The sequence below is a fragment of the Panulirus ornatus genome, chromosome 13 (assembly GCF_036320965.1).
Source record: "Panulirus ornatus isolate Po-2019 chromosome 13, ASM3632096v1, whole genome shotgun sequence".
Taxonomy (NCBI): domain Eukaryota; kingdom Metazoa; phylum Arthropoda; class Malacostraca; order Decapoda; family Palinuridae; genus Panulirus; species Panulirus ornatus.
In genome coordinates this window covers 54,562,027-54,586,471 of record NC_092236.1, presented here as the reverse complement: position 1 = coordinate 54,586,471, position 24,445 = coordinate 54,562,027, and the positions used below count along the sequence as shown (strand labels likewise).

The following is a 24,445-nucleotide window of genomic DNA, read 5'->3' as shown; positions in this document are numbered from 1 at the left end:
CTTCTCTGTTTACCAAATCATTTTCCCTAACCCTCTCACTTTGGACACCACCTCGACCAAAACACCCTATATCTGCCACTCTATCATCAAACACATTCAACAAACCTTCAAAATACTCACTCCATCTCCTTCTCACATCACCACTACTTGTTATCACCTCCCCATTTGCGCCCTTCACTGAAGTTCCCATTTGCTCCCTTGTCTTATGCACTTTATTTACCTCCTTCCAGAACATCTTTTTATTCTCCCTAAAATTTAATGATACTCTCTCACCCCAACTCTCATTTGCCCTTTTTTTCACCTCTTGCACCTTTCTCTTGACCTCCTGTCTCTTTCTTTTATACATCTCCCACTCAATTGCATTTTTTCCCTGCAAAAATCGTCCAAATGCCTCTCTCTTCTCTTTCACTAATACTCTTACTTCTTCATCCCACCACTCACTACCCTTTCTAATCAACCCACCTCCCACTCTTCTCATGCCACAAGCATCTTTTGCGCAATCCATCACCGATTCCCTAAATACATCCCATTCCTCCCCCACTCCCCTTACTTCCATTGTTCTCACCTTTTTCCATTCTGTACTCAGTCTCTCCTGGTACTTCCTCATACAGGTCTCCTTCCCAAGCTCACTTACTCTCACCACCCTCTTCACCCCAACATTCACTCTTCTTTTCTGAAAACCCATACAAATCTTCACCTTTGCCTCAACAAGATAATGATCAGACATCCCTCCAGTTGCACCTCTCAGCACATTAACATCCAAAAGTCTCTCTTTCGCACGCCTGTCAATTAACACGTAATCCAATAACGCTCTCTGGCCATCTCTCCTACTTACATAAGTATACTTATGTATATCTCGCTTTTTAAACCAGGTATTCCCAATCATCAGTCCTTTTTCAGCACATAAATCTACAAGCTCTTCACCATTTCTATTTACAACACTGAACACCCCATGTATACCAATTATTCCCTCAACTGCCACATTACTCACCTTTGCATTCAAATCACCCATCACTATAACCCGGTCCTGTGCATCAAAACCACTAACACACTCATTCAGCTGCTCCCATAACACTTGCCTCTCATGATCTTTCTTCTCATGCCCAGGTGCATATGCACCAATAATCACCCACCTCTCTCCATCAACTTTCAGTTTTACCCATATTAATCGAGAATTTACTTTCTTACATTCTATCACATACTCCCACAACTCCTGTTTCAGGAGTATTGCTACTCCTTCCCTTGCTCTTGTCCTCTCACTAACCCCTGACTTTACTCCCCAGACATTCCCAAACCACTCCTCCCCTTTACCCTTGAGCTTCGTTTCACTCAGAGCCAAAACATCCAGGTTCCTTTCCTCAAACATACTACCTATCTCTCCTTTTTTCACATCTTGGTTACATCCACACACATTTAGGCACCCCACTAATTACCCCAGGATCCATTCATGAAGGGGTTCTGACATTGTATGATGCTGATGTATAGATACATAATTTTCTTTCTTTCGTACTTAATCACTGTTTCCCAGAGTAGTGAGGTTGCACCAACAATAGACAAAGAAAGGCCACATCTGTTCATTCTCTAGCTGTCATGTTGTGTAATGCACCAAACCAAGGCTCCCTATCTACATCCAGGCCACACAAACCTTTCCATGGTTTATCCTGGACACATTACATGCCCTGGTTCAGTCCATTAACAGCACATTGACCCCCAGTATACCATATCCTTCCAGTTCATTCTATCACATGCAGCCTCCTACATGCTCAGGCCCCAATCACTCAGAATCTTTTTCACTCCATCCTTCCATCTCCAACTTGGTCTCCCCATTCTCCTTGTTTCCTCCACATTCACTAAGCAGGACCATAGTTCATAAAGTATAGTAATGTTTTGTTTGTTTGTTTGTGTGTGTGTGTGTGTGTGTGTGTTCAAGTGGGGAGTGTGGGGGGCATCTGAGCAAATCTGTTCAATGCCTTCATTGTGGCTGGTGCATCCATGGGCATGAAGGGTCCTAGGATGTACTGAATCGTTGTTTGTAGTAATTTAGGAATGGGTGATGTCCAAAGCATAAATGGGAAAGTGTGACTCTTGTTCGTTTGGGGACTGTGGTTTCAGATGATATAATATCTGGTGAGGTGGTGTTTAAAACCAAGTTGGGAGGGCAGTTGTTTAGTGACTTGGATCATTTCAGTATGTGTGTTTTGCCAGTATTATGTTTGTTGAAGATGTAGAAAAACCCATCCATATCAGGTTATCAGTAACCTTACTGGTTTCCCTATGTCAGCCAGACATTCTTCAGGTAGGGATGATGTCAGAAGAACCCAAACAAGTAACCAGATGTTGCGCTTGGCCCTTTTAATATGTCTTGAAATCTTGCTTTTGCTTTTTTTTTTCCCCCCCATTCCAAGCAAGAATGTGGGCCTTTTCTTCCTGGAACAACTTCTTAAGACCCATGGTTACTTACTGATGGAGAAAAGGTATTACCCAGAACAGAAATTGTAAAAGTATCATTAAACACAAGGAGAGTGGGCAAAAGTTTCATCTCTTCCCTTTCAGTAACTCAGGGTAACTGAGGCAGCAAATCATATTCAGATGACTTTGAAGATTGTACCATGTTATGAGGCATTCAATATCCATACCATAATTGAGGAATAGGATTTCTTTAGTAAATAAAACCTGATGCATATATTGTTGGATTCTTTTAACGTAGACTGCACTGTGAAATGTGATACTCTGAGGCCATTCTGCTTATAAATCATTACTTAGAAACTATTAAGGTAATGGTGACTTCTTCAGTATTTGTTATTTCCTTTAATCTGTGGTAAGTGTAGGAAATGGCTGCCTTATTATAAAGCATGGATGCACAACTGGCAGCTGACACACCACATGCAGCCCTCAACTACAGGATGTGTGACCCAAGATGCCTGTACAAAACATCATCAAACTACCAATTATTCAGTTTCTATAAATGTTTGCCTCAAGATCAGTATCAATACTTGCATGAGGAGACAGCTATTTATAAATGCATATTTGGCTCCACATACATGTGCAAACAAAAATTCAACTTTCATGAATCTTAGCCAGTTAAAGGCTCAATACAGACAGAATGATGACATTCTACACCCTGTCACTGAACTGATGACTATGACCTTTGATTACAATATCAAGAAACTTGTTACAGAAATGCAGTATTTAAACTAAAGTATAGTGAAATGCAGTATTTAAACTAAAATATAGTGAACGTGTTTGCTTTGAAGAATGTATGTGAGAAATACTTAGAAAAGCAAATGGATTTGTATGTAGCATTTATGGATCTGGAGAAGGCATATGATAGAGTTGATAAAGATGCTCTGTGGAAGGTATTAAGAATATATGGTGTAGGAAGCAGTGAAAAGTTTTTATCGAGGATGTAAGGCATGTGTACGTGTAGGAAGAGAGGAAAGTGATTGGTTCTCAGTGAATGTAGGTTTGCGGCAGGGGTGTGTGATGTCTCCATGGTTGTTTAATTTGTTTATGGATGGGGTTGTTAGGGAGGTGAATACAAGAGTTTTGGAAAGAGGGGCAAGTATGCAGTCTGTTGGGGATGAGAGAGCTTGGGAAGTGAGTCAGTTGTTGTTCGCTGATGATACAGCGCTGGTGGCTGATTCATGTGAGAAACTGCAGAAGCTGGTGACTGAGTTTGGTAAAGTGTGTGAAAGAAGAAAGTTAAGAGTAAATGTGAATTAGAGGAAGGTTATTAGGTACAGTAGGGTTGAGGGTCAAGTCAATTGGGAGGTAAGTTTGAATGGAGAAAAACTGGAGGAAGTAAAGTGTTTTAGATATCTGGGAGTGGATCTGGCAGTGGATGGAACCATGGAAGCGGAGGTGAATCATAGGGTGGGGGAGGGGGCGAAAATTCTGGGAGCCTTAAAGAATGTTTGGAAGTCGAGAACATTATCTCGGAAAGCAAAAATGGCTATGTTTGAAGGAATATTGGTTCCAACAATGTTGTATGGTTGTGAGGCGTGGGCTATGGATAGAGTTGTGCACAGGAGGGTGGATGTGCTGGAAATGAGATGTTTGAGGACAATATGTGGTGTGAGGTGGTTTGATCGAGTAAGTAATGTAAGGGTAAGAGAGATGTGTGGAAATAAAGAGTGTGGTTGAGAGAGCAGAAGAGGGTGTTTTGAAATGGTTAGGGCACATGGAGAGAATGAGTGAGGAAAGATTGACCAAGAGGATATGTGTGTCGGAGGTGGAGGGAACGAGGAGAAGTGGGAGACCAAATTGGAGGTAGAAAGATGGAGTGAAAAAGATTTTGAGTGATCGGGGCCTGAACATGCAGGAGGGTGAAAGGCATGCAAGGAATAGAGTGAATTGGAACAATGTGGTATACCGGGGTTGACGTGCTGTCAATGGATTGAACCAGGGCATGTGAAGCGTCTGGGGTAAACCATGGAAAGTTCTGTGGGGCCTGGGTGTGGAAAGGGAGCTGTGGTTTCGGTGCATTATTATATGACAGCTAGAGACTGAGTGTGAACAAATGGGGCCTTTGTTGTCTTTTCCTAACGCTACCTCGCACACATGAGGGGGGAGGGGTTTGTTATTCCATGTGTGGCGGGGTGGCGATGGGAATAAATAAAGGCAGACAGTATGAATTATGTACATGTGTATATATGTATATGTCTGTGTGTGTATATATATGTATACATTGAGATGTATAGGTATGTATATTTGCGTGTGTGGACGTGTATGTATATACATGTGTATGGGGGTGGGTTGGGCCATTCTTTCGTCTGTTTCCTTGTGCTACCTCGCTAACGCGGGAGACAGCTACAAAACAAAGTAAATAAAATTAATAAATATTTTTTCACCATATAAACTTAGGTCCACTGAATGATAAAAGCCATTCTATCAATATTCTGTGGCTGACAGACAATTGTCAAGTATAAATTGTAACTTCATTGCACTGAAATGGAGACTTAGAGCAATATATGATTTTACTGCTTAAAACTTAAGTGCATGAGCTCATGATCTAGTCTACTGATGGTAGTCCCAGATGTTGAATGCTTGTGCAACCCTGCTGTAAAGGATTTCAAATGATTCATCCTATATATATGAGTTTCTACAACTCACAAAATACTCTCATATCCACAACTATCAAACTTTATTTCTCTAACAACAACACTCGGAAGAATCATTAACTGAGCAGAATATACATGCACAGCTTGATTATGTCCTTTTTCACTCTTCATAACTGTGATAAGTAAACAAAACTTAATCATGAGAAAACAAACACCAATCAATTTACAGGTTGGCAAGAGTACATTTTAAATAGAACACTGTAGTATTCATTTTAGAACTGAATGATAAGGTCACACAGAATGATGTAAAAATACTTTGAACATTGAAAATGTATGGATCTGTATCAAGCCTTGAGTTTGGCCATCTGCAAAAGCTCCTCCATGTAAAGATTTGAATTGCACTTTAAGTATCTGATATGTAAAGGAAACAACACACACTGAACTAGGCATATTTTATATATATGTATGTATGACGTTAGTTTGTAAATGCATTAACTGCCTAATACAGTAGCATAACTATGATAATTACCAAATACAGTAGATAACTTGGCTTTAAGTTTTGTTTTGTAGTGAAAAAGAAATTAATATATATCTCTGTCAGGCACATAATCCATGATTCCAATTTTGATTCAGAGAATTATATGCTGAACAGTATCACTTTGGTCTTGCACTTGAAATCTCAAGTTGCTCATCTCTGTCAGGTACATAATTCATGAGTCCAATTTTGATTAATGGAATTGTATGCTTAACAGTACCACTTTACTTAAACTTAAAATATCAAGTTGCTTTAATTTCACTTTACTTCAAAGAATGAGCAAAACTAACCTGACTATGAAACTTTATAGTGTTGTTTAACCCTTACATGATGGTCTTGGTCTGCAAAGTCCATCACGTATGAAAAAAGAAATTGTACATAAAATTGTAGCATTAGCTTTCAAAAGTATTACATGGTTGAAAGCTCCTGATGAAAGAAGACTTGGAAATGAAGTTTCTTTCTATTGAGCTTGTTTTCATACTGTACCCATATATCATACACAGGCACAACATTAGTGGTAAACCAACATGAATATATTCAGAAATAGTACATTCTTCATGCTAAAAATCAGTGTAAGAGTGATTGCTTGGTAAGCATTGGGAGGGTATTCAAGGATTTAATAGGTTCTTTATCTTGAACTTAGTTTCATACCCTACAATCATTTCATACACAGGCACAGCACTGGTGATAAATAACATGAATTTATCTAGAAATATCTGCTTTACCTTACACTACAAATAAGTGTAAGAGCAGGAGTGGCTGGCACATGTGGGAAGGACACTGGAGGTGTTTAACCTGTCATCTGTTACAAAGTCCTCCATCATGCTAGGATTACTTAAAGAGTTATTACGTAAGTTATTACGTAATTCCTTCGGTAAGTGTGAAGTCAGTAGGCCCCTCCTGTTAAAATCCCTCTTTAAGTTACTTATTTCTTCACATTTTACAAATTATTCCTCTTATCCTTTCTTAAAACAGATTCATTTAAGTGCTTCTCGTAATCATGTAAGTCATTCAACAGTCTATAGGCTCTCTGTGGGGTCAGCTTGTATGCACAACCTGCAGTTGATGGTTGGGCATCTACAATGGTGGTTGCAGAATTTTCTTTCACTGCCTTCCTAAGAATGGAAGAGACTTTTATATGCTACTAATGGAATAATTAATCAGCTGAATATTTATACAAAAGGAGAAGAATTAAAAACCAATTAATTTCAGCTGCTGTTCCTTAAGAGAACATCAATTGATGTTGGCTGCCATGTAAGGGTAAACATGCAAATCTCCTAGCAAAAGCCTAAGAACTTTAAAAGTTCACTTAAAGAATACATGCAATAGATATGAATATCTTTTGTGTAGAATGTTTGAGGCATCACACAACATCCCTGTATATGTTTTACAAGATAAGCCACACCTGAAGAGCAGGTAGCATAGTATCAGCTACAGAAACAATCATTAATAATTCTAAATTCAAAGGATGAAGTTATCTTTCCCTCATTTCAAGTGAAATTTTGGTACATATTCGAAATGCAATTCAAAGTCACATGGAAAGTTCAAAAACTCAGTATGCATATTAGAGGCACTCATTAGCAGGTAATGAATGATACATTTCATAAAAGTTTTATATAGATTACAGGTGTTTATGTTAAAAATACTCAACTAAAATGATTTTTTATCAGAAATTATTTAAGGGACTCTCATCTCTCAGAGTGCAGTTCATCTCTCAGAGTGCAGTCATCCATTTACCAACCGAAAAGAATCTGACTCAACTCTATATGTCATTCTTTCCATAACATTTGAAGTTGTTGGATAAACAAATCTTTTAATCATCAAAAACTTGTAGGATAAACAAAAAAAAAAATGATGCTCACACTATTTATGGCAATTAAAACAAAATGTAAACTTAACAGGAAAAATGTAAAAAGAATCCATTATCAAAAATACAGCATAGAAAAGTGCCCCCTGACTTTCTAAACAGCCATACAAATAAACTGACTGAAACACCAAAATTGATTTTTTATATCATCTGGTTTATGTATAAAATGGAGCAACATATATTAGGCTATAACACAGACATGAGACAGCAGTACCATTTGCTTGAAGAAATTACTGCTAAAGGATAAGTGGTACCTGTACATATACATGTAACTTCAATGTATGCAAACATTGTTATATTTTACAACCTTCAAGAAGACAAAAGTCTGTGATGCCATGGTCTTCATATATTAATTCTAAATAGCATAAATCAAATAATTATTGATATAGATAAATATATAATTTTAGTTGCCATAAGGCTAAATGTCAAATTATTACATCATACAGATAAAAACATGGAAATTTTGCAGAAGAGAGATTAAAAATGATTGAAATAAATACTTACTCCAAAATCTATGCATTTTCCCTTATAACTGGGGTTTATGTTCTCTCTGTATTGACTTATTTATTGATATGTAAATTTTTTAGTGAATCTAGAATTATTTGCTAAAAGTATGTTCACAAATCCTCCAAGTGTTCAGTAAAGTATCATAAAGATACAAAAAATAGTTTGTCTTAGTGCTATATTACGTGACAACAGCATTAAGAACATTTTCTGAAAATTTTCAGGTATTAACCTTCAGATTTCAGCAAGTGCTACAATTCCTTATCCTACATAAGCGTCATATTTTGGCACATTCTGAGATTGACTTGTATCATGTAAATTCGTCATTAGTGTCATATATGACAGACCCTTTAGTACAGTTACAAATATTAACCCCATTATTTGTATTACGTATGATAACCCCAGTCAAAACTTTGAAGATGAAATGTGTTCATTTTTTGCTCAATTATGAATATTGGTCTATGTGGTGCAACCTGGTACAATTATTTTGTGATCTCAAATGTTTGTTATTTCTATACTACTGTTCTTTTCATATTCTAAATCCAAGTTAGTTATTTTCTAGTAAAAAAAATCCTATTTAAACTTGTTAAAGATATAAAGTTGATAAAAGGCATTTATGCATTATGTATTTCATACAACAGATGAATCTGAATATAACAATGCCTGAAATCTACTACTATAAATTGTAATTAAATAAGTAATTAATTAATCAGTTATATATTATGTGGAATACCCTAGATCACTGTATGGTGTGCTCTTAGGACAGCCATACCAGTGTTCATGTATTTATTTTTATATCTTGTATGTTATGGCCTGTTGAGTAATATCCAGTAAATTATACTTTACATCCCGTGGAATAATAATTAGAACTCTACTGATGTACAGCCTGTACCAGTATAACATGATATGAGAGAAAAGCCATGATATTTTTATGAAATGGCTAGCCACTAAGATAATCAAGAATTAACTTTACGCATGGAAAGAATCCCACTGGTAAGCACTGATACTGCAAAAACTACTCTCAAAGCTATGAGCTGCAGCTAATTGTAAACAAAGTGTCAATTACTGGAGGTACATCATGATTTTTCTTTTCATTCTGTAAACCATACAATAAATTTAATACAAGAATTCTTGTGGCACATCTAATGATGACTTCAGAACTTACATTATAATTATTTTGGAAATCTGAAAAAAAATGCTTTCTGGAATGTTTAGGAAAATATTCATGTTAACTAATGCTTTGGTAGTCTATGTCATATGCTATGATTTTACAAATGGTCTTATTATCTAAAACTTGTCTATTTAAAAAATGAGATTATGCATAAAATGGCTCACTTGTATGATCTCTACTGAAATAATCCTATGCAGTATTTTAATTTTTCAATCTTGAAAAATTTATACTGAAGAAACCATCTCTCATCAAAAATATTATTAAAGTCTTTAAAGATTATTAAGTAACAGAATTACATAATATATGGAAACTACAATAAAAAAAAGACACTGAACACTAATGTCACTGTGCATACTTTTGCATACAGATAAAAATGAGGTTTTATAACGATATGAATTTTCAGTACTTACAAAACTGGAGATCTGTACTGTAAATGACATTACTCCTACTGCAGGAAACTGATTTCTTTGTAGGAACATATTCTAAATGCAAAATGTACAGTCATATTAAAGTAGGGCCATTCTTTACTTTTTATAAGCTCTTCTGTTATATGAGCTAGTATGTATTAATTACAAATGCATATTCATGCACACACTGTACATTTGCCCACAGAGGAAGCAAATAGAAATGATCACAACTTTCAAGGTTCTAAATGAAATTGTCACGGGTGAAGTCAACAAAGGACATAGCAAAAACAGTAAACAAGAAACAAAAAAAATGTAGGAAGAATTTGATTGTGATGAAGTAATGGAAAAATAAAACAGTAATTGATAAGGCTGAATAGAAAGAGTATATATTTATTGTGTTATAAAAAGTACAGAATATCTAAGAGACAGGGCTCCATTAGCATGGAATTCCTTTCCCATACTACACCAGGAACCTCCACTTGTGACATTTTGATTTGCACATAGTATTGACTTTTGACATTTATGGACTTGCAATGAATTTGAAAAAAAAATGTTTACCCATTTATTGTTTGTGTCTAAAAGATTCTTTTAACACAGAATTTATCAGCATATTTTGTGGTATTTGTGTAGTTGTGCATATATCAATGATGTGTCAGCTAAATACTATTAACTTCATACTCCACTGACTTGCAAAATTTGCTCAATTGTGTTCCCTACTTCCCCATTATTTACTACATCTAAATTAGGTGTAGGCATGTCAGTTACGTAGAAGGTAAATGTTAAAATTATTTAGGGGAGTCCAAGACGAAAGACTATCACTCTCTAGGTTGAGTAAAAAGTGCTTAGTAAGTCTAGTGCTTGTCAGAAACTAATGGTTATAAGCAAGTCTCAGTGTCATTCACTCTTTGTTATCTTCATATGAAATATTTTAATGTACTGAATAATCTTTTGAAAATCCTAAATGGCAGGATATACCAAGGTTGTTGTGCTGTACCATTCATAATTTGATGATGTAATGGCAAAATACTATTTGATTCATATCCCTCCAACTAGGAAAATGTGTTTGTATCTCACCTGCCATTAGCGAGCTCATATGGTAAATAAACCTTTTGTGCTCCTACGTATGCTTTTGTCAAAGTAATCTTGCATTTACTTGGAACAGTATTTTGTGTATGTAGAGAAAATTATCAAGGAAGGAGATTACACACAGCATGTCTTTAGTGTAGATAGACAGACTTATTTTGGAAGAGAATGCTTACCTCTTTTCAGGACCATATGCTAAGAAAGAACTAATAATCAAAATGTAAGACAAAGCAGCTGGAGGTTTCTTGAAATATGCTATGAGAGAGTAAGTAAAGTATACCAATGGGAGGAAATAGAAAGGGTAAAAAAAATGAGATATGTTCAAAAGCTGTCTTAAAAGCTGGAACGTATGTGTGTGTGTGTGTGTGTGTGTGTGTGTAATTACGTATTTGTACTGTTAAGGGGAGGGAGTTTAACACTCTTGGGGCTCCATCTCTTGAACATCATAAAACTTCTCTGTATGTTGTCTGCATTTACCATGCCCTCAGTCATTCTATTTCGTTCATCCACTACTCACACTATGAGAGTACTTCTTTAAATCCTCTTTAACAAGTATCTTGTTTAATTCAGTGTTATGCCCTCTAATTGCTCTATCTCTACATTTAAAAAAAAAATGTTCTGTCCATGTCATTGATCTATTTTAAAAACTTTAAGGTTGTGATCAGGTCACTCCTCACTCCTGTTCTCCTTGTAAATTTGCTCTCAATTTTGGTACCAACTTTGTTATCCTCCTCTGAACCTTATCTCTTAGCTCTTTGTGCTCCTTTAGGTGTGTGTTTGTGTAATTATCCATTTGTACTGTATGGAGAGAGATTTTGACACTCTTGTTGCCCTTCTCTTGAATATTCTGTGCTGTCATACAACTTCTGAAATATATTCATACTGTAATCTTATTCCATTCATTCACCACTTTTATGCTGTAAAAGTACTTGTTTGCATCTTTTTCAACACCACTTTTATACTATAAAAGTACTTCTTTACATCTTTTTTAACAAGTTTCTTGCTTAATTTCATGTTATTTCCTTTGTTCCTACATCTTTCAAAGAACTGCTCACTGTCTACATCATCAATTTGTTTTAGAATATTAAAGGTTGTGATCAGATCACTCTTCTCTCTACCCAGGTGGGCAAATTTAAAGGCTCTAGCCTTTCCCTGTAACTAAACTCACTTATTTGTGGTACCATCTTTGTTGTGTGCATGTGTGTGTGTGTGTGTGTGTGTGTGTGTGTGTGTGTGTGTGTGTGTGTGTGTGCATGCATGTGTGTGTGTGTGTGTGTAATTATTTGCAGTTACCTATTATAATATACAGTGAGGGAGAGTTTTACACTCCCAGGGCCCCATCTCTTGGACTTTCTACTCCATTAAGTAACCTTTGAAACCTTTATAAGATAACCAGTATTCACCATTTTCTCCTTAAGCTTATTCCAACAATCCAACACATTTACGATAAAACAGTAAGTCATTACATCCATACTAACTAGCTTCTTGTCATGGCCTCTAGTTACTCATGCACAACTTTCCACTGCCAACATCATCCAACTGATATGAATTATGAAGGCTGTTTATAAGGTCACTCCTCTGTCTTCTTTCTTGCAGAGAATACAAATATTTAGCACTCAGCCTACTATTTGTATTTGTTGTAGCTATGTTCTCATGATTCAGGTAACGTCGGAGTTGCTGTACTCTGGACCCTTTCTATCATAGCTTTGTTCTTTTTTTAAGTGTAATGACTACACTTGAGAAGCATTATTCAGTTTTGGTCTAACATATGTAGTGAGGAGTTAAACAAATTTTTCTTAATCATATACTTAAACATTTCCAAATATTTTGTTATTCATAAACTTGAATCTGAAACAAGTATTTGCGAGCAGACAGTCCACCTCTTTAACAATTCTCCCAGTTCATAACTGATGTTAGATTAGGCACATTGTTGAACCCTAGGCCTCTTTCATACATAGATTCCAGAGGCTTATTTCCTACTTTGTAATACCTAGAATGAGGCCATCTTTCCATGTGTCCCATCTTTATTAACTTACACTTACTCAGAAAATTTCATCATATATTTCTCAGACAAGCATTGAAGTTTGTCCCGTTCCTCCTTTAAGGTAATATAATCATCTTTTCTCTCAAGACCAATGTATCATCCACAAACATATTTAAGGATGAGTCCAGTCCATCAGGCTGGTTAATTATATACAATACACCAAGAATGGTAGTGGACCAATAGTGAGGCCTGTAGCATGCCATTTCAGGAACTTGTCTTTTTTGAGTGTCCTTTGCTCCCCTTCTTTAAGGTAATCTTTTATCCAGTGAAAGGGTATCTCCCATTATTCCTGCCTATAACTTTAGCTCCTTAATCCATTCAGTGAACCATTTATTTACCATCCCTCAGTGTGCTAATTACAACATACCCTTCTTTCCTGATTCATTTAGAGTTGCATATAAAAAACCAAAACCATTATTTTTTCTTACGAATTATGATCTTGCAATAACCCTATAATCACTACTTTCTAACCACACAAACAAATTTGAACTTGATTTTGATCCTATTGGTCCTCTACAGAGCCCTCTTCCCACTCTTAGAAGTACATCCTCCTTCATCTCACAAACACAGTACATTTCTACTTCACTATCCTCTTCAGATAAATTAGAATGAGACATTTTCTTCATTTGATAAACATATCTTGAATTTCCCCTATTTTTGAGGGCATAAGAATGCTTACAGGGGCAGTGGCATGCCCCACCCTGAGAGGTGTGTGGATAGGGTAGGCGTATGCACCAGGTACCACAGTGCGCATTAGACAAGGCAAATCCAAAAAAGTGCAAGTATCGCCCATGCTTACTCGAGGGATACTGGAGCCTCCAAGTTCTTCCAATGGCTCATCCTTTGGGTTGTCATTCAGGTCCAGCCAATAAATTTCACAATGTACACAAGTTAATAAGTAGTTCAACTGAGGCAGTGGCATTCTGCTACACTTGTGTCAGTTGGGTACCATAACACTAGAAGAGTTAATCAACCTCCAGTGGAGTTCAGTGGCAAAAGCTCTCTGGGTGTCTAGGATAGCAGTCCACCAATCCACCTCTTTTACCTATGATGAAGCTCACCCTCTCACAGAAGTCTGATTTATTTGAAATGTATGAATCCCTAAATTCATGTTGTCTCTCAGTAAGGTAGTTTCTCCTTTCCATGAAGCCATACTGTTGTTTTCTGATTATTTTTTGTAATGTTTTACAGACCACTTCTTAGTGAGACTGGCCTGAAATTATGCACAATTTCTTGATCATATTAAAAGTAGGTATGACATTCACCCAAGGTAGTTTCTCCTTTCCATGAAGCCATACAGTTGTTTTCTGATTATTTTTTGTAATGTTTTACAGACCACTTCTTAATGAGACTGGCCTGAAATTATGCACAATTTCTTGATCATATTAAATATAGGTATGACATTCGCCCTCCTCAACATCTCTGGAATTACCCTATATCTCAAGCAGCCAAGTGCATCTGCACATTTTTTCATCACTTGTGGAGAGAATTCGTCAGGATCACATTTCTTACATGGGTCAAGTTGTTCTAATTGCTTGATTCTATCATTTCTGTCAACTTTTATACTTTGCACAACTTCATTTCCTTACACCTCGCTAATTTTGAAGAAGTACTGTCCTCCTCTATGTAAACACTTACAATTATCATTCTAGTTCTCATATATTTTGTCACCCTCAAGAAGTCTTTCCTCGGATTCTCTTAGCTTGATTAGCTACTCTTTAACAGGTAATTGATCCTGAGGAACTTATTGTGAACTTTGGATTATTTGCCTTGTCCAGAGTACTTTTTTCAAAGTTTCTCTGTGCCTCCCTCCTTACTTTGCATTACTTCTTTCCTGTTTTCTTATAACTTTCATATGCTGGCTGTCTACAGTGTCATCTATACCTCTTCCTTAGTTCATTCTAGAGCTCTTTTGTTTTTTGGCATTCCCTGATGAGCCATCTGTCTCTCCTTTCAAATCCCTCCCCTGTACTAGCATCCATAGGTACCCATATTCTGACTCCTCCACAGTAAATTTCACAGAAGCTTCTATAGTGCTGGTTTATTTTTTTTCTCTTAGAACTTCCTTTTGCACTTCATACTGTCAAAGAACTAGATCAGCTCTACATAGGTCCAACAACTGTATTTTTTCTTCATGTACCCTTACTGATCCCCTTCTTGCATCCTCCTACACCAATAAATCAGAATCAACCACTACATCCTCATTTTCTCCAATGTGCAAATCAATGTATACGTCCCCCTTTGTTTTCATATGCACCATGATGTGCTGACGCGGGAACTTTTACTCTGTACATTCTAAAAACTTGTGTCCCTATGACTCCTTACCTCCATAAGAATCTCAAGTTTCCGTAGTATATTCCTTGTAATCGAAATCACCCATCATAAACACTTTACAGCTTCCAAGGAGGAAGTGCCTTGCCACTTCCCTCATCATCAAGTTTGTTTCTTCATTTATCTTAATGGACATCTGCTCTGGGTCACTGCACTTCCTGGAGAGTTGTAAACAGCACCACCATACACTTCCTTCCCACAGTATTTTTACCAATTATGTACAGTGTGAAAGTGCAGTCCGGTTATACATATTTTTTTAATTTAAGAGTATCCATTCCTGCTATGTACTGCTTTGAGCAAATTGGCAGCTGCATGTGTATAACCTTCAGTCCAAGGCACATGCTACAAATTAGTTCTAGCCTCCCAGAGATAGAAATGCTGTTTATCCCTCTGGTTTAATCAGATTCCTCTCATCTTTTAACTTTGCCAGTTTTCTTAGGCTTTCTCCTTTCACTTGATATGTCACCTGACAAACATTCCTTTGAACTTTTTTAGCAAGTTGATTTGCCTCATTAAACACCTTTTTGGCCACAGACATCTATACCAAATGTAGTCTTCAGTGGCCTTCCCCAAATTCTTGACTGTATGTCCCTATGCTCCTAACATCTATAACTTCATAATCCATAGTTTTCAAATCCATGGCATCAAGAAGATATCTGACATGCTACCCTTTTCCAGTTTCCCTTTCTTCCTTCTTCAGATGGTCCTCTTCCAGCTATAGGTTCCCATATACAACCTCCCTCATTTGTGCACTGGCTTACAATTCATCTGCCTGTTTCTTGCAGAGCTAATGACTTTATTATAATCTCTCAAATATCTACAGATGAGTTTATTTGTTTTGTAGCTCAAAATTAATCAAAAAAAATCTCCCCATCTCCGAAATGAAAAGTGCCAATCTTAACGTTTTCCAGTTTTGGATTAGTCAGTTCTATTACCCATCTTAGTGTTTCTCTTCTCATTGTGTGTCACTGTTCCATAATACTAGCATTGCACACCACTATAATACCCTGTTTTCCTTAGTTTATGAATTATGAATGGCTCAAAATAATTGGGATCATGGAAGTCCTAAACAGCAATTGTGTCTTTATTAGTGGCATTTACGTTTCTCCATTCAGAATCTGTCTTAGTCTACCAGCAAATTTGTGTCTGCATCCATTAATATTTACTTCCAAAATATCCCTGGGGCCCCTTTGAGTAGTCCTACCCCCTAATAACCACAAAAAATGAGTTTTTGAAGAGTAGTACCACGAATTGTCCTCTTCCAGTCTCGTTTCCTGCTGCTGCTGCTAATGCTACTGCTACTTCCTTGCATGTTTTACTGGTTTCTTTCTTCATTTAAGTTCTCTGTCAAGTGTTTTTATTTTGAGTGAAATGAGCATTTGTCATACACTATTCTCAGTCTACTGTTGCTCATTCAGTTTGCCTCTAGATTAATAACATCAAAATTTCAAATAATATATCAGTGTTAAATAAAATTCTACATTGTATGTTATAGGAATACAGCAGTAAAGAAAACTTACCTTTCCTCAAAGAACTGACAGATTTACTATTTACTTTTCTCACTAACAAATGATTCCAGCACGTCAAGTACTAATCCATCTAAAGTACTGCAAACAAAGTACAGCCTAATGTATCAACATCAGAAATATCTAAAACAAAATATGGGTAGTTATGACAACAATATCTAAAGATATCCGAAAGGAAACGATGAAACCTGAGAAAGCAGTGTACTTTTTGTAGTATACACAGTACACAGAATGTGTCCTCACCATCTTATTACCTGTCATTCAAGATTCAGATTATGAGGCTATTACTTCCACACTAATAAAAATAAACTTTTACCATGGTATTATTCAATAATCATGAGGGCAAAGTCTCCAAGGATAATGCAATGCTGCTAAATATTTGGTGTTCATAACATGAATATCTGTCATTTTTTGAATATTTCAATTTCATATACAAAGTATCTCTTTTTGAGCACTGGAATTATCAAAATTTTTATGATTATCAATAAATGAAGTAATGCCAAGAATTAATTCAGTAATAGTGATCTATAAATTAATTATAGTATGGAAATATTCTAATTTGTGGGGTACCATTAATTTTTTGACAAATCAACCATGAATAAACTGTTCCTTATGATATATCTCAAACTGAGAAGAATTTTGTGAAGTAGTTTAAGACATATATGTTTTGCACATAAACCATGTACCTGAAGCATTAACCAGAATTGAAATTAATTCTGCATTTGATGGGCATTCCATAAAATTTTTGAAAACAGTACTGTAAAATTTATATACTGATATGCAGCACAGCATTAATATCAAAACCTACAACCTAAATTTTATATGTATAAACCAATACTATATAGTTGAAATGCATGAATTAAACTGTAAATGCTGTTGTAGTGAAGTAACACATCACAGTTCTTAATAATATGAATTTGATTTTTAAACTATATATATATATATATATATATATATATATATATATATATATATATATATATATATCTGACTCCTAAGCTCTTGTATTTTGTGTATATTATCAAAATGACATACCAGGAAGAGTAAGGAAGAAGCTCGCCCTCCTTGCTGCCTAATATTGTCACAATCTTTAGTCATTTGACAGTTTACGTTGTCATTTACATCAGTGCAAATTTTTCTAGTATGATGCCCATTTAATCAACATACTCCATTTATTCATAATGATTATTCTTGTACTAATACCTCTTTATACTTATTTCCAATAAATATTCAAAACTTAATATTTGGGCAACTTTTCAGTTTTGATGTAATTCTCTTATGCTGTAAACAATATTCAATTAATGTTATCCCAATATGCTCAACTCTCAGTCAAAATGATTTATGCTAAAAGAGATCTCTGTCTTAATCTTGTCATAACATCTTGTAGTTTTGCCTGTATGACTGAAAGATGTACAATGTTTGATTAATTTTTTCTGACTTGCAGCAGAAATTATGTACATTTGTAAATCTTAGGCCAATTACGTCATTTAATCACATCAAAGCATTGCACTTTCTCAGCTTGAGAACTATTCTATGTTTGACAGTCAACTTGTTTATGGCCTGCGAGCAAGAAATCGTAGCTTAGAGAACCTGAGAGAATCTTTAGGACACTTTGAGGCACCTTTTGTTGCCCCAAAATCCCCCTGTCACTTATGAATGAAGGAAAAGAGTCCTTTTTTTCTACAGGTTCCAGGACCCATCAACATTGGCACTTGGTTATGGTGACTGATGTGAATCTGGAATTTCAGAAAAAATATTTGTTTTAAATATCAAAACTTAGTTCCCATGAAAAAGTATTACTGTTTTACTAAAAGCACATACACTTTATACTCACTATGCTCCTTAAGAATATATATTATCTGCTGTAATAAGAGGTTACATAAATAGAATACATGCTACAAGACTCTCTAATCTTGCACATATCACAGCCACTCCTTTTAAGAAAAACATGAACAACCAGGTGAAGCATGAACTCACTGTGCAGGAAGGTTGACACCAAGGTTCGCCATCAATCTGCATGGGAAACTTCTTTCTTGTTCTTATGACAACAGAGGAGCACTGAGCAAGGCGGCGACCAGATCCACGAAGGCCTGTTCTCACTTGACCCATATGGAGACAGTTTTCAAGTCCAATCACCTCAATCAATTTATCACCAATATCTGTTATGAAGTAAGTCACATGTTATACTCTATATGAGCTTTGAATTTATAGGAAATAAAAAAATTATCTGAGGGAAATTTCCATAAATCTTATGCTGCAAGACCTTTTGCAAAGTAATATATATTCAGACCTATAAATCCACAACCAAACAATACACACTAAATCAAAAAAAAAAAAAAAAAAAAGAAACTATGGTTAGATGCTAATCCTTTCAGCTGGTATATAAGAAAACCAGCCTGAATGTTAAATGTATTATAAATCCTTCAAAAACATTCTATGAACCAGACCAAGTATTCAACTAAAATCATGAAGGCAAAATCAGAATGATGCAATAGGCAGTCAAACAAGCCCTGATCTGTAATGAAAAGAACTAATAATGAGAAACTTTAAATACATGGAAATTGAATGCAAAGACCTGGATCCACATTTGACAGAAAAAATAGGAGGCATGAATCTTTGGAGAATATTCAAAAAAATTTCCTATAGCAGCCAGTCACCATACATGCAATATTCTGAGGATCTAATTTACAAATAATACTATCTCAAATAATACTGTATCTCATTTTCATGTATAGCAATCTGGAAACTGAAAATCCTTGCTGTGGTACCCCACTCATGAAAATGGTTCACACAGTGCTTCATTACAAGTGTGGCATTAATAAGGAAACAGACAAAGAAAGAAAAACTTGACACCAAAAGAAGATACATGATAAAAAACTTAATGGGCCAAACAACTTTTCTTACTCGGTATACAGCATATAATAAGAGATTCCAACACACAGTAAGAGGCAAGGTAAACCCATCTCACTTTCTATTAGAGAAGTGGCTCCCAACATGAGGGTCAAAAGGTTTGTAGCCATTAGGTTGTTTTTATTAAACAGAACAATGTTTTGGCATGGGGAGTTTGCCAAAAAAAAGATGAGCTTTATTTTGGCATGATTTAAACAAATAAAACAAATCTCCTCCAATGAAAAAATGAGTCGTTACTGAAAAGGGATCCATAGTGCCTAACACTAAGGTGAAGGAGGACACAAACCAAAAAATGTCAAGAACCACTGTCACAAAGCTAAATTCTCTATCAGTATAAGGATAGGCTTCTGTGCTGTGGGCATCACATTGCAATGCCATAGGGCTCTCCCTGGCAACATCTTGTAGGTCTCATCAAACCATATGCACATGATCACACTATTCCATATTTACAACACAGTTCATGCAAACATTCATTTTTTTGTGGTGTTTATTTTCCCTAGATCTATATCTATATAAGAGGTATCTTCATAATCTATTTTAGGTTCATAAATGTTTTTCTAATACTTTTGCAGCAGTGTCACTAAAGTAAAATATTTAATTCAAAGCTTTTACATTTCCAGTCATTCTTTTCTCTATCAGTTGCCATCCACTTACATGTGAAATAGAGCACCCTCCTGACCATTATCTTTTAAGCAATCCTTCTGAATCACTTCAAATGATATGATTTTTTATCATTGCCTCTGACTTCACAGTATTTCTCAGCTCTTTAATTTCCTCATTCATTTGATGGCACACTGATTTGCTCCTCAGTTTCATAATTTCTTCTTCCATCTGCTGTACTTATGATCCTGTTCCTCTATGACCGCCAATAAATTTCTCATCCTTGTGGTTCTAGATGATTTATCCTTTTGTTTCTTTGATTTTTTTCTTCCCTTCACTGTGCCTACCTGCAGATCTAGTTGCAGCCATATAGCCATGTTCTCTTACCTTTCCTGACTCTATTTCTGATTTAAAATTCTATCCTGGTTTCTCTATGCTCTCAATCTTAAATGTACCAGCTTATACTAGATATGCTCTTCATTTTTAATTTACTAAACTTATACTAAATATACTTTCAATTTTTAGCTTACTAGGTTTACACAAAAATATTTTCTCATTTTTTAGTTTCAGCTAAATAGTGGTGAGTATCCTTACCCAAAATTTCAAACTAACTCTGTTCAATTATTTAAGCCTCTAAATACACCCAGACTTATACACAAAAAATATAAGATCTACCCAGATAATCTTTTGAGGAAGCAGTTAGGCAAGCATGTCAGTTTGTAGACTTGCTTAGTCATAGTTTTTTCTATATTATTCATCATTACACTCCTTTTTTAGTTTACTAGGTTTACACAAAAATATATTCTCAGTTTTTAGTTTCAGCTAAATAGTGGTGAGTATCCTTACCCAAAATTTCAAACTAACTCTATTCAGTTACTTAAGCCTCTAAATAAACCCAGACTTATGTACAAAAAAATACAAGATCTACCCAGATAATCTTTTCAGGAAGCAGTCTGGCAAGCATGTCAGTTGGCAGACTTGCTTAGTCATAGGAGTTTTTTTTCTATATTATTCATTACACTCCTTAATATATATTTGTCTGTTTGTTCACAAATTGACATACCTTGAATAGCAGTACTAAGATCAGCAGAAGTAAAGGAAGATGTTGACAGTTCTCTTTCTCTATCCTTTTTCTTCTTACTTTTGCCTGTTTTATGTCTCTTCTTTATAGTGTTGTCACCCCACATGTTGGAGCCACCATGAGTGTATGGGATGTTTAACACAGCAATTCCTTGTAATGATGGTCCATTTGATAAATCCAGAGACACACCATCACACTGTCAGAGATTATGATGTTCTATGAGTTGTTTTATAAAGTTAAATGAAGAGTTTAATGGCTCTAAAATAATACAAGATGAGTTTGTAGAGCTGTGGAGGCAGATAAAGAAAGCATTATAGCATTAGAGGCTGTGATGGAGGCATGCAGCATTATGTATAGGTTATGGAAAGAAAGAGATAGCATGACAAAATGAGGATTTCAAAATGTCATTGGATATAAAGTCCTGAATAGAAGCTAAAACATGGTTCGTAACAACAAAATGAGGGTAAATGAGGATCTTGGAAGACAATTGAATTAGAACTTCAAGTTAAATAACAAACTTTTCTGGAAAGAGTGAAATCAAAACAAAAAGGAGACATGGATAAGTAGCAAGGGTGTATTAGAAAAATCTGAGAGAATGCTAGTGACAAAATCTAAAGTTTGTGAAAAAATAGAGTATTACAAAGATGAAATTGGATACAACAGTGAAAGAGGCATGTCAATTAGTTTTGCAAGATCACATGTAAGGAGACAGTGAGGAGGAAGACAATACAAAAGAGGAAGTATAAAAGATCAATAAAGCTCTTCTAGAACAGAAAACTGGAGGAATGCATGATATGAGCAAAATCTTAGCAACTGGGGAAAGGATCAGTCAGGTGCAACTAGCTCCAGTATAGAGAAAGAGATGCTCTCAATGTGTTTGCTCATAGGATAAAACCTACAAAGAAAGAAATAAGGAAGTAACACAAGTCAAATTCACATTACTGCTTGTAAAGAAACAAATTGATATACTTGGTGTAAATACTCACCATGATATCAATATCTTCATGAAGGTTCTTGCATGAGGCTGCAAAAGTCTCAGAAGTAGCATACTCAAAATACCATAATTTGTTCTTCATTCTGCTGTTGAATTTCTCAGGATTTCTTTCTCGTTCAAGATGGAACTTCACGCAGATAGCTGCATCCTGTAACCATAAAGTGTAACTCTGAGGAAGGAATGAACTACATCCTTCAAGATGAGCTTTCAATGCCCTAACCATAAATATTAAGCATTAGTTCATAATAATTCAGACTAGTTAAATCAAGATGTATTAACCAAAGACATTTCCCTAAGTATTCATTTTAAGTCACTTAAGATTATAAACAACTGTAAACTGCAGCAAACTGAACATTAACTTCTGGAAGTTTCAAAATGATGTTTAATTTTTTGTAAGAGATAAACTAATAGACTCCATGACATATAAATACCAGTAAGTCAAAAATCATACATGATGCAGTCATATTACAGTTTATCATGCAAATCTGTCTTAGTAACATCATAAACTGTAAAGTGGGAGGTATTCCTTTAAATATACTCTTACCAAAGTATGAACTGAAAATTATTCATCCTGCTCATAAAAGATTAGCAGACCAAAACCATTACTTGGAAAAAAACAGAAATTATTGACACTCGTACAAAATGTTTAAAATCATTCACCAACACTCACCACACCTATACTGAAGTAATTGTTGACAATATTATAAGGAATCTTGTCCCCAACATCCTCAGCATCTTCATGAGTTCCTGTCTGTTCTGAGACCTCGATGTGCCAACGGTCCATCATCACAACAGTTGATTTTTCTATTTTCTGTGGAGATACTGTCAGTGTCAGCAGTAAAAGCAAAATAAAAGTAGCGATTATAATACATTAATCAATCTCAGATATTAGAAAAATACATATATAGCCAAGCCAAAATATGTTATGATAGCAGCTACTTCCATGTACTGTAAGTTTTGTCTCTATCATATACTTTTTTTTTTTTTTTTTTGCTTTGTCGCTGTCTCCCGCGTTTGCGAGGTAGCGCAAGGAAACAGACGAAAGAAATGGCCCAACCCACCCCCATACACATGTATATACATACACGTCCACACACGCAAATATACATACCTACACAGCTTTCCATGGTTTACCCCAGATGCTTCACATGCCCTGATTCAATCCACTATCATATACATCTTCTATTATACAGTGCAACAGTAAACCCTACATCCCCTTCTTACTAATGATCTCGGCATATTGTTGAAGTTCCTTCACACTGTCCCCCACAATTTAATAATGATGTTTCTCTAGATCTGTCCCCATTAACCATATTCACATGTACTCTCTAACCAAATCCTTACATCTTTTCTTTCTATATATTCATATTACTTCAGAAACCTTACTTCAGAAACCTATCTTTTCCTTTATTTAGCACAATAAAATCTTCTCAACTTTCTGTTCCCTTCTTCCTTAAACAGTCATCTCTCTGGATTTCAGTTTTACTTTTCAGAAGATCCACCTTAAAAGCTTGCACTCTCATAATCATCCTACTATTACAAACTTGTCTCAGGAGCACATAAAAGGACACAATGCTTTACTCATTCTCGCAATGTGGTATCTCAATCTTCATTTTACTCTCCATTCCTAGGTGCTATCTAATTATAAAAACATTCACAACCTCTCAATGACTGAAATATCCATCCAAATTTCACATTTTGGCTCCCTTTCCTTATAAACATAGTAAACCTATTTTATTTGCATTCATGTTCAATATGATCATCTTAGACTATTTCCTCAATTGCCAATTTTATTATTGCATCATATAATAGAGCTATTTTAGTTCTTTAACACTTTCATATCATACAGTCACTGCTACCACCTCAATATGTAATAAATTAGCCCGCCTCTTTGTTTTCATACTTACAGCATGAAAGCTTATGTAATTACAGTTGTGTCTTTCTTTACAGAGCAGGAGATAATTCTACATTCATGGAGGCCCAATCTCTTGAACTTTCCAAACCATCAAGTAGCCTTTTAAACATCTATAAGCTGCCAGCATTCAGAGATTCTCTATTTAGCTTAATCCAACTATTCATCACTTGAAATCTTTTCTAACCAGCTTCTCGTCATGGCCTTTGGTTACTTTGTTACAACACCTCATGAAGAATTGTTTATTGTCAGTGTCATCCAAATGATTTAGAAACTTAAGAGCTGTAATCAGATTACATCTCTTCCCATAGAGGACATATTAATAGCCCTCAGCCTCAAACTTTAGCTCAGTTTCTTAATGTAAATTACCATCATTGTTGCTCTTCTCTGGATTCTTTCAATCTGATCTTGGTGCTTCTT

At 35.5% G+C, this 24,445-nt stretch overlaps 1 protein-coding gene across 1 annotated transcript in view; it reads right to left on the bottom strand.

Moving 5' to 3' along the window:
- Nucleotides 1-11,816: 11,816 nt before the first annotated feature.
- Nucleotides 11,817-24,445, bottom strand: part of Dgk (diacyl glycerol kinase 1) — a 150,230-nt gene continuing 137,601 nt past the window's right edge. Inside the window, exons 17-21 of the mRNA XM_071668967.1 lie at nucleotides 22,784-22,924; nucleotides 22,106-22,261; nucleotides 21,102-21,315; nucleotides 18,506-18,687; nucleotides 11,817-18,264 (exon numbers count right to left, since the gene is read on the bottom strand). Coding sequence (XP_071525068.1) covers nucleotides 18,175-18,264; nucleotides 18,506-18,687; nucleotides 21,102-21,315; nucleotides 22,106-22,261; nucleotides 22,784-22,924 — 783 coding nt within the window. The 3' untranslated portion in view covers nucleotides 11,817-18,174. The remainder of the gene's footprint in view (nucleotides 18,265-18,505; nucleotides 18,688-21,101; nucleotides 21,316-22,105; nucleotides 22,262-22,783; nucleotides 22,925-24,445) is intronic.